This window comes from Meleagris gallopavo, chromosome 2 (genome assembly GCF_905368555.1).
Source record: "Meleagris gallopavo chromosome 2, MGAL_WU_HG_1.1, whole genome shotgun sequence".
Classification (NCBI taxonomy): Eukaryota; Metazoa; Chordata; class Aves; order Galliformes; family Phasianidae; genus Meleagris; species Meleagris gallopavo.
The window spans coordinates 75,096,956-75,111,236 of record NC_139405.1 but is presented as its reverse complement, the minus strand read 5'-3'; the positions used below and the strand labels follow the sequence as shown (position 1 = coordinate 75,111,236).

Genomic DNA, 14,281 nt, shown 5'->3' with positions numbered 1-14,281 from the left:
TGCACAGTATGCAGCCTAATATGTTATCAAATACATACAGCTACATTTCAAGATTTATCTGATAATGCATGTTATAAACTAAAAGATGTAAGTCAATAAGTGTAAAAATTCAGTTACTCATTTTGGATATTGATCCTCCATTTTCAAATTTACTATGTGTAAGAACAGAGAGTGTGAACATTTCAAATTATGAATGAGAGCAACGCAAAATATATCATCCTAATTTTTAAAGACTGCGTCTTACATTAACAGCACTTTGACCATCCAGATACCAAAATGTAAGTGTCAGCATTTCTCTGAAAACAAGCCTGCTTGCCCAAATCTCAAGTTTATAGATAATCTTCCTGGTATATTAGGATATTGCCCACTCTGAAAACAGCAGGATGAAGATCTACCTAAATATTCTGCCTTAGCCTGATACAAACCACTGTTTTTATGACACTGCTCTGCCCCAACAAAGAAAAAATAAGAACATTTTATTAAGGATCTTCATCAAAATGTAAGAAACCTGTTGGCTGTCTTGTTCTAGCATGCACAGGAGAAAGTTATGGGAGAAAACAACTGCAACAAGGTAGTTCAAGGTACTTTCCTAAAATCTTTTCAATTGGAGTAAAAGGTTAGATGAATTGTACGTGAGGTATTCTATTTGTTGATATCTATTCAAGCATATGAAGAAAAGAGACTGTTGCTGAAATACTTTCCACTGTGCATTCCAGTTTGCAAGTTACTACTACTCTATCAACTTCTCAGCAGTGGTAAGAGTCTGTAAGATACAGGATGAGTAGGAGCACTGCCATGGAGACAACCGATCATTCATGGCTGCCTATGTCAAGAATCAAGAGTTGAATTGACTTCTAAGATGATTTAATAAAGAATCCTCACTGATTCAAAGCAGATTATTTCCTAGACTTCTCTTTCCAGTGATAAAATTGAGTTTTGTTTTTCAAAGCTGATCCATGATAATTTGTGTAATACAAGCTTAGTCTCTTAAAAGCAGGTATGTTTTGTTAAGGGTGAATAATTGCTTTGGAATTCTCACCTGAGCATCTTGTTTATAACACACACACTTAACGTTTATTTCTTGTAGCTACAAAATGTGCAACCAGACACAGGGGAGTGTGAAGGAAGCACGCTCCACAAGCTCCTTGGAAGGACTTTGAGACAAAGAAGCTATGCAAAAAATCAACTTTGAAAGCCTTGGCAATTAATGATTCTGCTTATCCCAACAAAATATACATTTCTCAACATCTAGCAGCATCTAGAAAGAGAGTATTTAAGACAATCTCTCAAATGATACATACAGACATCATTATATTATGATATTTTGGCAATCCTGAGGCTGACCAGTACACATAACATAAAGTATAAGAAATAGATCTTTCCTGCTTAATGCCGTTGTCAGGCCCAGTGGTTAAAATGTGCAACAGAAGTTCAAGAACCTGTTTAGATAGCTACTGAAAATTAGATTTATCACTTGGGAAATCAGAGAATATCAGGTGCCATAGGTCTTAAGCAAACAAATGAGATAACATACCAATTAGAATTAACACCTCCCTTAGGTAATCAGACTTAAGTCACTGACATCTACTCAAACATTTCAAAAAAAAAAAAAAAAAAAAAAGGAAGTCAGGTTAAACAATTTTGGCTAATAGCATATACATTTGCTTCTCTAAATGTACCAGCAAACCAACAGAAGAAATTTAAGCACAGAAAACCTCACTATGGCATTTTCTTATTCTATTCAGAACTAAAAATAACAGTGTCTGCTCCTCTCTGGTCATGTTTTGACAAATGTGGATGCTATGAGTTTGTACTGGTAAGAAATCATCAAATTTCTTGAGGAGTCAATTACTTCAGGAAATCATGGAAGTTTACTGTGTTTGAAAAATCACAGCACTTTTATCTAGGATTCTAACAATTCAATTAAGTGAGACTTAATTAGTTTAATTAGATGCTACTCATTAACATTTCCACTGCTACTTTTCCTTAATTTTCAAGTTTTTCTAATTTCTAGTTTTTTGATTTTCAAAAAAGGTATAAAACAAATCATCTCAAGAAAGCCAAGCAGAACTGAACTGGTATAAAAATATTTCTTGTATAGTCACAGAAAAAATAAACTCAAAAGAAATAGTGTATTGCCAAATACATTTTAGTACATTCATAAAGCATATGATAGGATGGTATATTTGCGATATGGCTAGCAATTTAAGAGACAAACTGCTATGAACATTGCCATGGAAATTGAGTATAACAACTATTCATAGGCAGAAAGAAGTTGTAAAGCTCAGTGGTACTTCAGGAGATTGACAGCAAATTCTCTGTGAAAGGAAAACCTGCAGCAGCACAAAAAGTGCAAAAACATGTTATGACTGTTCCTAAATCTTTATACAACAGCACTGATACACCAAGACTACATGTGGGTCTATCTGAAGCCACTACTTGTATTGCAGTAGAAATACTTAACAATAACTGATGCCCTGTCACTTGTAGACATGATGTTCAATCTTCAAATACAGGTCAACAACTGACTTGGTATACATTTAAAAATTTGCAGAGGATCCAACAAAACACATTGTGGAAGGAAACGCTTACCAATTATACAGGATTTTTTTTTTTTTTTTTTTTTTTTTTTTTAGGAGAAACTGGCATTGCTTAATGAAACAAAACATGGCCTTTAAGAAGTATTTCATTTGGTAGTGTCTCGCTGATAGCTCATTTAATGTTAGCTTCAGAGATGTCTGGGTAAACTTTTATAAGGACAGAAAAGAATAACAGCTACTGTGCAATCATAATAGGACAAATAATTAACAGGCAACCAAGCACTTCAGACCACCATGAAGTCTGCCAAGGGAAAGGAAGTAAGATGTACTGAAAACTCATTCAGTGTTACCCAGTAATAAAAATCTGTTCATTATTCTCCTTTCATTTTCAAGGCTAAGCTTTTTGTTAGTATTCAATACTGAGAGTTATGAGTTAAATAATTCAGCCATTCTTTAAAGTAAACTTCATCTTAAAACAGAGTTCAGTAGCTGTCCCCTTCTTCCTTCACTGAAGTCACCCTGAACTCACACAACCGGACTTCACTCCTAATCCAAAATAAGAACACAGAAGTACAAAACAGAAATCAGCCTGAGCCAAAACAATCAGTGAGCTCAGGAGGCAAAAAAGGCGAAAGAGACAGTAAGTTCTGATACCAGCTTTCCACAATCAGTGAGCTTCTTTAGGCCTTCCTAACTGATGGCCACCTAGCCTTCTTTTAGGCTGCTGAAGTAATAAAATAATTCTTATATCCTCTTCCCAAGCAAGGTAAAGTAATAGTTCTAGCCAGCAAAAGATCAGTTATTAAGAAATTACTAGCAGAAAAATTAGATAGTTGCAGGCAGATACCTGGCTGAAAGCATGATTTGTAAGGCTGATAACAGAAGTAATTTCACTGATGAGTGGGTAAAGGTCAGAGCCGATTCTGCCATCAAAAGATAAGAGGCAATTTTTGATATTTTCAATAAAACCACACAGGTTGGCAAACCACAAGCTTTCTAAAACATGCGTGTGGTCTTGATTGCTGTTTTGAAACAATCTTTCAGAAACAATGGTTGAAAGCTTCCAATCTTATTCACAACTTACAAATTGTTCTACAAGTTGTTTGGTTTTTGCTTGCAAACTAATCTGCTCATTGTCTGGGGCACAATCATTGGGCAACATACCTGTCCATGAAGTTTCCTGCTGGCCTGTTTCACTCCTCCTAATTAGCACTTAGCTTCGGTCCCTGCTCTGCCCACCTGTTACATGTAGAGGGATCAGAAAGCTGATCAAATGGAATGGAGCTGACTTAACTGTACAGGAGTTTTATCAGGAGCATCTTAAATGGATAGAAAATGATGTGAGGAAAAGGAGTGTTATGAAGTAAGGACACAAAAGGGAAACCAAAAGAAATGTGGGAAACAGGCTACTGGATAAAGAAGATGCATGGAAAGGAAACAGAGGAAAGGAAGAATACAAAGGGAAGAAGAGAAACAATAGTAAGAAAACATCGTCTTATATTTGTCTTTCATCATGGAGTTGTTAGAGAATGGTTGGTACGATGGGCGTGTGGGGTTTACTGTGACGCACACATCGCATCAAATCACCTACAAAGCATTCTTAAGTTATAAACCAGAAAGAAAATCTCCATCACTTGCAATAAACATACTCTTCTCATGATCTGTGAAAGCTGTGAAGAAGATGGGAGGCTTCTGTCACTGTTTTTCAATTGTCATCGTGGAACTAAAGCCCTTCTCATACCCTGGGTAATACACAAGATGAATAACAACTCAAGTGGTGAATTAAGTAGGAAAAATAATGCACTATAGTATGATCATGTAAAACAAACTAAACTGACAGAAAATGACCTCTTTTCTCCTTAATGCTGTTTCTACCATCACCAGACATAACACAAAACAAATTTCTGCTTCAGTACAAGAAACTCGTTATTCATAACGAGTTTACACAGAAAGACTACCAAAAGATAACAAACTACTTTATACCTAACTAAAACCATAAATTTGGTAGTAAAACATTTCCACAAATCTCTTTTCATCAAGCCTCTTTTCATGACGGTTTCTCAAAACTGAACCAATTCACAAGTACTTCGATGAAAAATCTCTTCAAACTCAGAGCTCTCAGAGGCTGCTGAAATCACTCCTATTAAGAAATCACTGCAGGTATTCTGATTTTTATCATAAGACATAATTAAACCAAAAAGTAACAAAGTATTTTTCTCCATCTGTTTCTACTCCCAATATCAGAGTTGCCTATGCTTGTGAGGAATATATCCATATTCTCTGATCTGGAAACAAGCATCTAAGACCAGAGATGAAGAGAAGCTTCTCTGACTGAACATCGAAAAGACAACAAATAAGATCCACACTCTTATATTAAATAATGAATTAATTTATGTACTCTCATTTAACTACTAAAGGTATGGAAAGTGTTTTAGTGTTTTTCCCCTCAATTTTTCCTGTCTGTAAATGGCCACCTACCATTCTCTGCTGCTTTTTTATCCTTCTTTTGTGATCTTACAATTCACATTGACTTTTGCATTCTTCTTCCTCAAAACGCACATAAGACTTCAGGAGCTCTCAGATGATGTTCCCTAAACTTCCCTGTCTTCCTGTTGATATGCCATGGTCTCTTCACTTGAGACAAACTGTTTTTTATCAAGTTCTCTAAGCCTCGCCTTGACAAAAATTCAGGTCTCTACCTCACTCAACAATAGGTGTCTCTCTCTTAAAAGTGGTATAACACATCACACAACTGCAACTATAATATAAAAAGAAAAATAATTTCAATTATTATTATCAAGGGATCATTTATGCATTATTATATTGTTGCCCTTGTGTTACTACCTATTGCATTTCCTACCACATAGAGTCATAGAATCACAAAGGCAGGAAAAGACCTCCAAGATCATCCAGTCCAACCTTCCACCTACCACCAGTATTTCCCACTGAACCATGTCTCTCAGTACAACATCTAAATGTTTCTTGAACACCCCCTGGCATGGTGACTCCACCACCTCCCTGTGCAGCCCGTTCCAGCACAAGTTTTTCCTAATGTACAACCTGAATCTTTCCTGGTGCAACTTGAGGCTATTCCCTCTAGTTCTATTGCTAGTCACATGGGAAAAGAGGCTGACACCCACCTCACCACAATCTCCCTTCAGGCAGTTGCAGAGCGCGATAAGGTCTCCTCTGATCCTTCTCATCTCCAGACTAAATAATCCCAGTTCGCGTTACAAATAAAATAAAAAAGCACTATCAGCTATCTATATCAGCTTAAACCTTTCCAGTTAATCAGTTTTAGCACTTATTTTACAACAAGTGTACAATAATTTCTTTTACATTGAATATGTTATTTGCATTTTCTCAGCTACAGAAACCACGAGAAAACTGCACACTGCTTAATCTAGGAAAACCACTTTAATAACAAATGCAATGAACTTATGTTTCATAAAACCTGAAATAATGCTGAAATTTGAACATTATATTGGACTAAGCAAATATAACCCATATTTTAAAGATGAAGAACTTTTACAAGCATTTATGCAAGCAAACTGTTGTTTTATTGGGTTATAAATTTCTCAGTATGCTAAATCAGAAAACAAGTTCTAGAAACATAAAACATATCAGATATTACTTTACTGCAGCAGCAAGGATAAAAAACTCACATTCTTCAGACATTTCATTTCAAGTAGAAAATATCATTTCAAAATTAACTACTGTAAATCTCTACAGTTAACCTCTAATATTCAGAAAACTGGTTCTGAGAAGCCTTTACAATTGCTTTAGGTTTTAACAGTATTCTAAGCCATTATCAGAATTTCCTACGCAAGCATGAATTTTCTTTCTCCTACTAGCTTTGCTTTGAATAGTTATATATAAAAAGAAAGTAAGTTTGCGGTCTGGTTATCATTCATTTTGTGGTTAGTTGATGTAGAACTTGCAATAAAGAGTTTAATCTTATTTCCAGATGAGCACATCATTAGCATTGCTTGCTGAGATCAGCAATATGTGAAGTTTGTCAGAAAAATCAGAAAAAGGTTTATCTGGAAAACTGAATACAAGTATTTTCTGTGAGTAATATGAAGGCTAGAGTTCTCTGTCAAACTGCCAGTAGTCAAAATCTATTCCTTTTGCAAGCTAAGAAAAGATGTCAACGTGGATGATGTTACAGTACAGTCTAAACCAACACAAAGTACACACTGCAGTGTGACACTGTACCCAAATCAGTAGTGGCAGGAATGGGTTGGAAGAGCTCCTGCTACTGAATTCCTTTAAAGCCATTTTTCCCGCTTGAGAACTAACTATTTACACTGTTGTTTCTGGATGTCTGCAGTATTTTTGATGACTTCCCCCGCTACAGTTACACATCATTATACTGCCTAAACTTTTTACTAAAATTTTAATGTGTGAAACATCCTTAAGAAAAATAATGCAAGAGCTCAAACCTACGGGTCATGCAGTCAGAAAAAAAATCCTCATTTAGTAGAATACCATATTAGAAACACACAAAAAAAATGTGAGCTGATTTCTGAAAATTATTGCCATGAATTAACCTATGAATTTACAGTCACACATACCATAACTTGAATTGCAATCAGGTGAACTTAAGTTCAGAGGACTGGAAAAATCAGAACCAACTTCAAAAAGTTGTCCTGACCAAATTAAAGATTAAGCAGTAGATGGGAGGATGAAAGGGGAGGGAGGATGAGAATTTCCTTTGGGGTGGAAGGAAGAAAAATCAGTTATTGTGCTACTTACTCCTGTAGGCTGAAATATCAATCCATCCACTTCATGGCTAACTTCTCTAGCAAAGCTTCCTTCCAGGAGCTACAAAATAAAAGAGATTTTATTTTTTTTTTCAATTTTTCCAGAAATAAACATTTTACAGTATTCCACATGAAAGTAGATTATTTCAGGGCATTTTCAAAAATTCTTGTTTTGCAGACTGCTCAACTGTAGCATAACACAGTAACCCAACAACACTACTGCAAAACAACCATCTGAATGGATCTCCCATGTTCCGTTTTACATTCTGAAGATTCTGAATTCCGTATGGATGTGACTACATCCCTTGAGATGCATTTACCATAGGAAAAAAACATCTCCATATGCAAACTAATGAAACTAGCTAGCTAATGGTTAGGAAAATGGATCATATACTTCCATGCTAAATTATGACCTGCTTAAGCAAAAGTAAGTAACTAGTGACTGCTACACTGCTACAATCAACAGATTATAGCAAAAATAACAACTACCAAAATGTAGTTATTACTTTATTTTTAATGTACAGACGAAGAATTTGTCTGAGTTCCAAGTGCTTTTAGTAACAATTGATAAACTCTGACATGTAAGTTACCACACTGTCACGAAATATAGCAAATACAGACATCTGACAATCACAAGCAGTTATAAAAGCAACATTCTGGCCTAGATCGTTAGCTTTGTACCATTGCCTCTGTACAAAGAGCCACTGACTAAATTATTCAAATTAAGTAACAACCTCTGCCCTCAGTAAAGGGCGAAAATATTCAAAGGAGTCAAGAAACAGCATTTGTGTCTTACTGTGGGTTGCAAAAGTCAATGCAGTGAAGTTAAACACTTAACAAATGAAAAGCTTAAACATTTAAATATATATATATATAGGGCCATTAAAATAATAATAAAACATGTTATTTCATCTAAAACTGAAGCTATTTACACAGAATAAGTGATCTGTTTGTTATGAAAACTATTCACTTTTTTCCATATCCACACAGTTACTGGCATACTTGCAACTGTAATTGCACAAACAAGTACAGCCTTCACCATGGAACTTGTAGATACAGCATAACTGAAAAACACACTTGATGAGAGTACTCCCATATGATAAAGAACTTAAAAATATTTGCTCTGAGTAAGAAGTCTGCCCATGAAACAATGGTTCTCAATGTACAGAACAGATATTTGGAATCTGTAGCACACCTTGATCCATTATCATTTGAAATTTACAACTGGGGCTCACAATTGAATAAATTATCCAATGTTACTCAGATCTTTCATAAACTCATTGTTAATCTTTGCTACAGCACAATACATTGAAAATATTTAAATAAATACTCCCAGAACATTTTTAAAAACCACCATTTTAAAAAATTCTAAACCAGCTAAGTCTTCTGGAGATAACTTTCAATGCTACTGAGGGATGCAGTGCAGTTCCAAAATTTACCAGCCCATGGGAAGTCTGTAATAGGAATATACTTGACATTTTAAAAAAACATATGGTAAAGATTTCATTAAATTCAAGCACCAAAAAAACCTCACTCCAAGTAATTTGGAAAGAAAATCACTGAAAATAAGATACAAATTTAAAATTAGCTATTGCTACACTTCATTAGGTACATTTCCTAAGAAGGGCAACAAGGCTTGTGAAGGGCTTGGAGAATATGCCTTATGAGGAGAGACTGAAGGAATTGGGGCTGTTTAGTCTGGGCAAAAGGAGGCGGAGGGGAGACCTTATTGCTCTCTTCCAATACCTGAATGGTGATTGCAGTGAGGGCAGGGCTGGTCTCTTCTCACTGGTGACAGGACGAGGGGAAATGGCCTCAAGTTGCACCAGGGTAAGTTTAGGTTGAATATCAGGAAAAACTTCTTTACAGAAAGGGTTGTTAAGCACTGGAATAGGCTCCCCAGGGAGGTGGTTGAGTCACCAGCCCTGGATGTGTTTAAAAACCATTTGGATGTGGTGCTCAGAGACATGATTTAGCAGAGAGTTGTTAGTTAGGGTAGTTTGGTTAGGCTGTGGTTGGACTTGATGATCTTTAACATCTTTTCCAACATGAGCTATTTTATGATTCTATTTCTATCCAGCTCATTAAAAGACATTAACCAAAGCAGCAAAGCAAACCCCTTCACCTCTGTTTTTGCTTATAATTTCTTAAAGGAACTGTAATTTAAGGACACGTTTACTTTGGTGTTGGAGCTTACATGAAACTGTATCATTTAGACTTTCCCAAAATACAACTTTAGAACATAGAAACATTTTTTCATTTTGCCGCAATCTAGGGTACAGAGTTACTGTTCTATCTGTAGCTCTCTCCACTCTGATCTAACAGAAGTTCTAGAGAATTTCATTACAGCACTACTACAAGTTCATAAAAGAGGTGAAAAGTGCAATTCTAAAAAAAAAAAATTAAAAAAAATCTGTATTTAACATTTCAAAATTACACTCTAGTATTCCTTTTTATTCACCACTCCAACAGAATCAGGAAACTCAAGCGATTGCTTTTTATCAACTTGACATCCAGTTTCAGGAACTGAAGTCATTCTCTTTATTTCAGAGTTCCTCAGTAATCTTAATAATACATCTTTTCTGAAATGTCAATTAGGCATCAAAGACAAAAGAATAAAAATAAGAATTAAAACCAGAATAGATAATTAAAGCCCTTCGTGCTCCTGGCTACCCAGAGTCCATTCTCATTATGTCAATTACAGGTATTACTATTACAGGATTCTAGAAACAAATTTTTATTAAAAAGAATTGGAAAGAAGGGAACAGAAATTTCATCTCAGCTTTTTCCTATATACTATTTCTCAGAATTAAACTTTTCTGAGGTCATCTATGACAAGCAGGACACAAATCTATTGAATACTGCAGAAAGTTTAAACTGACAGGATAATGAGCATAGAAGGAACACATGACATATAAGCAAATATTTCTGACACCAGAAATATAATTGGTGTAAGGCTTTCATATTTATGAACTTTAAATGCAGTTATCTCAGTTTATCTTATACAAAATGATGTACAATTTTCCACACATATTAAAATTCCTAATTAAAGTTGAACAGAACAGTCTTTAATCGGCACCATGATAAATGGCACACCTGCCTGACTGGGATTACTGCCAGGGATCAGATAAAACGCAATGCATCTCAGTGGCATTTTATAAAAGATGGGTAAATGATGCATGCAAGCCAATTCCTCTAGCATGCTATTCCTCATGGTCTCGTGATACACATTTCCACCTGTGAAACTCTTTTTTCACTTCTTGCAGCTTACGGTGAACATGGTAATGAACCATTTATTCATCTCAGAGTTTATTATTTAAAGCTGAATCCAGTTAAAAATAATTGCTATATATAATGACAGCCATATAATAAAAAGAACGGTAGAATCCCATGAAATGACTGGAGCTTTATGAAGACTAAAAGGGTTTCTCTTTGCTCTTTAAGGTCAGAGGTAGCCATACGTCATTAAAAGCATTGCTAACAACGGATGATGCTGATTGTGTTAAATCACTAAGCCAGTCAGTAGAACTTCTAGAGTGGATAACTGAAGAATCATGCTTTAGAGATCTCTCTGCAAATAACAATAAAGAAATCACTTGGCTCCTCTAGCAGGAAAAGGAGAAAAACAACAAAAAACAATTGTATGAATAAATTCCACATAATCCTGGCATTTTTTTTTTTATTAATGTTGGTGTAATTCTGAGACAAGGCATGTAATTCTTAGGAGTTTCCAGCTGTAATTTAACTTATATGTTCAATAAGTACTGTGCCTTCTCTTTCTGCTACAAAAAAATCTCATGGCAACTCAACATATTGAGATTCCAAATCACAGTATTGTATCCAGGCCTGAGGCCCCCAGTACAGGAAGGATGCAACACTGTTGGAATGGGTACAGAGGAGGGCCATGAAGATGATCAAAGGACTGGAGCACCTCTCCTATGAAGAAAGATAGAGGGAGTTGGGCTTGTTTCCTTTGGAGAAAAGATGACTGGGGAGACCTCACTGCAGCCTTCCAGTATATAAAGGGAGCTTACAAGCAGAAGGGGGGACGACTTTTACATGGTCTGGTAATGACAGCACAAGGGGAAATGGCTTTAAACTAAAAGAGGAGAAATTTAGGCTAGATGTTAGGAAGAAATGTTTTACTCAGAGGGCAGTGAGGTGCTGGCACAGCTGCTCAGAGAAACTGTGGGTGCCCTATCCCTGTAGGGATGCTGACCCTCAAGGTCAGCTCGGATGGGTACCTGGGCAGCCTGAGCTGGTGGGGGGCAGCTCTGCCCATGGCAGGGGGCTGAAACTGGGTGGGCTTTAAGATCCTCTCCAACTTAGGCCATTCTGTGATTTTATGATATTAATATTTCTGCTAAGTTGTATCGACTTCCTACAATGCGATTTGCCTCGGGTCCTTGCACACAATTATTATGGATATACTATGTCACAAAATGGAAATATTAACAATTTTGTCTGCGTTTCTGACTCAAAACTGATACAGCTTATTCACCTAGTGAAATACTTGGTGATGCAGAAAAGAACCACTTTGGATTTTATAATACAAGACAAAATGCATGCTGATTTGAATGTTTTTTTCCATTTCAGAGTTGCTCTTTGTTCATTCAGTTTTCAGTCAAGCTACAGCAGTTCAGCACACAGCTGCCTTGACACAGTTTTTCACAGCCACCTTCAAGTTGTTGGTCATCTACCTGCTCACTCCATTGGGAAAGCTGGGAAAGGGAATGTAACTTATTCCAAAGACTTAGACAGAAATAAACCACCAATTGAATTGTCAGTTAACTAGAATTTAAAATGCCTTCAAGCACGAGCATCCTGTCATGCCTTGCTTTCCACAGGCAACATCTTAACTGAGGCAAGGTTCAGCCCAACTCAGAGGACGAGCTCTTCATCTGATGATTACAGCCTTCAGCAAGAGACTACAAAATAATTGGCACATCCCGAGAACTGTCAGGTTCTACAGACACAGGTTCATAAATAGTAAATCTCCGTAAAGACACTGCAGATTTTTTTCAAACGTATTATACAGACTTCAGAAAATATCCCGTTGTTACTAGCACCTTATCTGAAAGGAAACAATTATCTTGTCTGTTCTCTAGAAGAGATGGACCACTCTGCTTATAAATGTGGATATTACTTCTGGTTTATTTTACACTGACACATTACATTTGTTTGCCAGTTTCTGTAGTTTTCTGATTTATCAACTCCTTTTTAAATGGCAATTTTCTCAGCAGCCCTCAAAAGTATAATCCTAGAATACTCTTTAATGAGGCTTCAATTTCCCAAGTTCAAAATAATAATTAATTACTTAAACGTTGGTATTTGATGAATGTAAGTCATCCCAGAAAGTTCTACATCCAAAGAGGAATGTTTCCAAATGTATTCATTTAACAACATTCAGTAAAACAGATAAACATATGTGAATTAATGTAATGCATATTGCTACTAAGTATATACATTTTGCTAACTCACAAGATAAACAGATTTTATGTCTATTACTACATTACAGCTGAAGAAAGAATCTCTGAATCACAAATTCAGTTAAAGATTTGTAAAACAAAAATTAACATTTCCATTGGTTAGCATTCCTGGATTTAATTGAAGAGTAAACCAGAATAAAAATACTGAAAACTTGCTTCACAAAACAATTCAGCTTAAAAAATAGGATGGAAATCTGAATCTTCCTTGTTTGGGGGCAAAAAAAAAAAAAAAAAAAACTGTATCAAGAACAACCTACTGCACATTTCAGAAATCCTTACTTTGAATAACATCAGAAATTCTACAGAATACATTATACAACAAATTGAGTTTAAATGAAAATTACAAAAAGCAGTTGCTCAGATTCATCCCAATGATGACACTCCCAAAACTAATAAATACAACAGAATAATGATGGAGGCATGATTTAAATTATTTACATTATAAACTCCAGCCTTCTAACATATTTTGAAAAGGAAGCCTCCTGAATAATAACAAAACATGCTTGGTGGTGAGGTGTAAGCTTTAAGATGATACCAAGGGTACTCTGTAATGCTTTAAAGTATTACCACTTGCAGCTTCATAATAGATGAGCAGAATTGTCTCTACACGTTAAGGTGAGCTTTAGCTATACTTTCTTTCTTTCTATCCTGAATCTTTCTAGTTCCCCATTCTGCAGCAGTAATTTCTTTTTTATTAAAAATTAAATTAGAGGCAGTATCAAGAATTAAACACGCAGCTTCAGTCCCAAAGTGAAAAAGTACCCAATAATAGCAAGTACCTATACTTGGATGGGGATAGCTTGGTATGTTATTTAATATACATTAACTCAATTTCAAACCTTATACATACTAAAAAATAATTTCAAGAAGTTGTCTACTTCCCATTTTAAGAGAGTTAGAACTCAAAATGAAGCGTTAAGGGAAATTTTGGTTTTAGTTCTTTGATGAAGTCAACATCTGCTGGCACTGAAATTTCTACAAATACATGACAAAGCTTTCCAATCCGTCTTTAATGACTCAGAGGTATGTACAGCTTTGGGAGTTAAAGGGAGTGCATATTTTCTGAAATAAATAAATAAAAACCTCAGGCTATCCATTTCCTTTATTTGGCATACCGTTCCCCCCCACCTAATTTTAGGATTTCAAGTGAAACAGCTGACCCAAAGAAACCCAGTGCAAATTAACAGAAAGGAGAGAGGGGAAGAAGGATCAAAGACGTACCTTTGGCACTGCTTTCTTCCCTCCCTGTCCCAAAGATGACATAGCCTAGATCATCAGTTTAGATCAACTTTCAGACAGCTAGGAGGAGGCAGAGGAAAAACCCTTTCCTCTCGTGCATATTAACGTGACTCTTCAAGTGATACGCTTCAGTCCCAAGTAATCTTTTGGAAAACTGTCCCGAGTCACAGCATGTAGAGATGGAGAACTTCTGTTAAGTTGCTCCTACTGACTACTACAATTAAGAAAATTCCTCAGCAATTTTTTT

The 14,281-nt window shown here is 35.8% G+C and overlaps 1 protein-coding gene across 3 annotated transcripts in view; it reads right to left on the bottom strand.

The window, feature by feature from the left end:
* RNGTT (RNA guanylyltransferase and 5'-phosphatase) overlaps positions 1-14,281 on the bottom strand; it is a 183,455-nt gene that overhangs the window by 81,129 nt on the left and 88,045 nt on the right. For all 3 annotated transcript variants that reach the window (XM_085217658.1, XM_085217657.1, XM_085217655.1), the window contains one exon: positions 7,299-7,367. In XM_085217658.1, the coding sequence (XP_085073784.1) occupies positions 7,299-7,367 (69 nt within the window). The remainder of the gene's footprint in view (positions 1-7,298; positions 7,368-14,281) is intronic.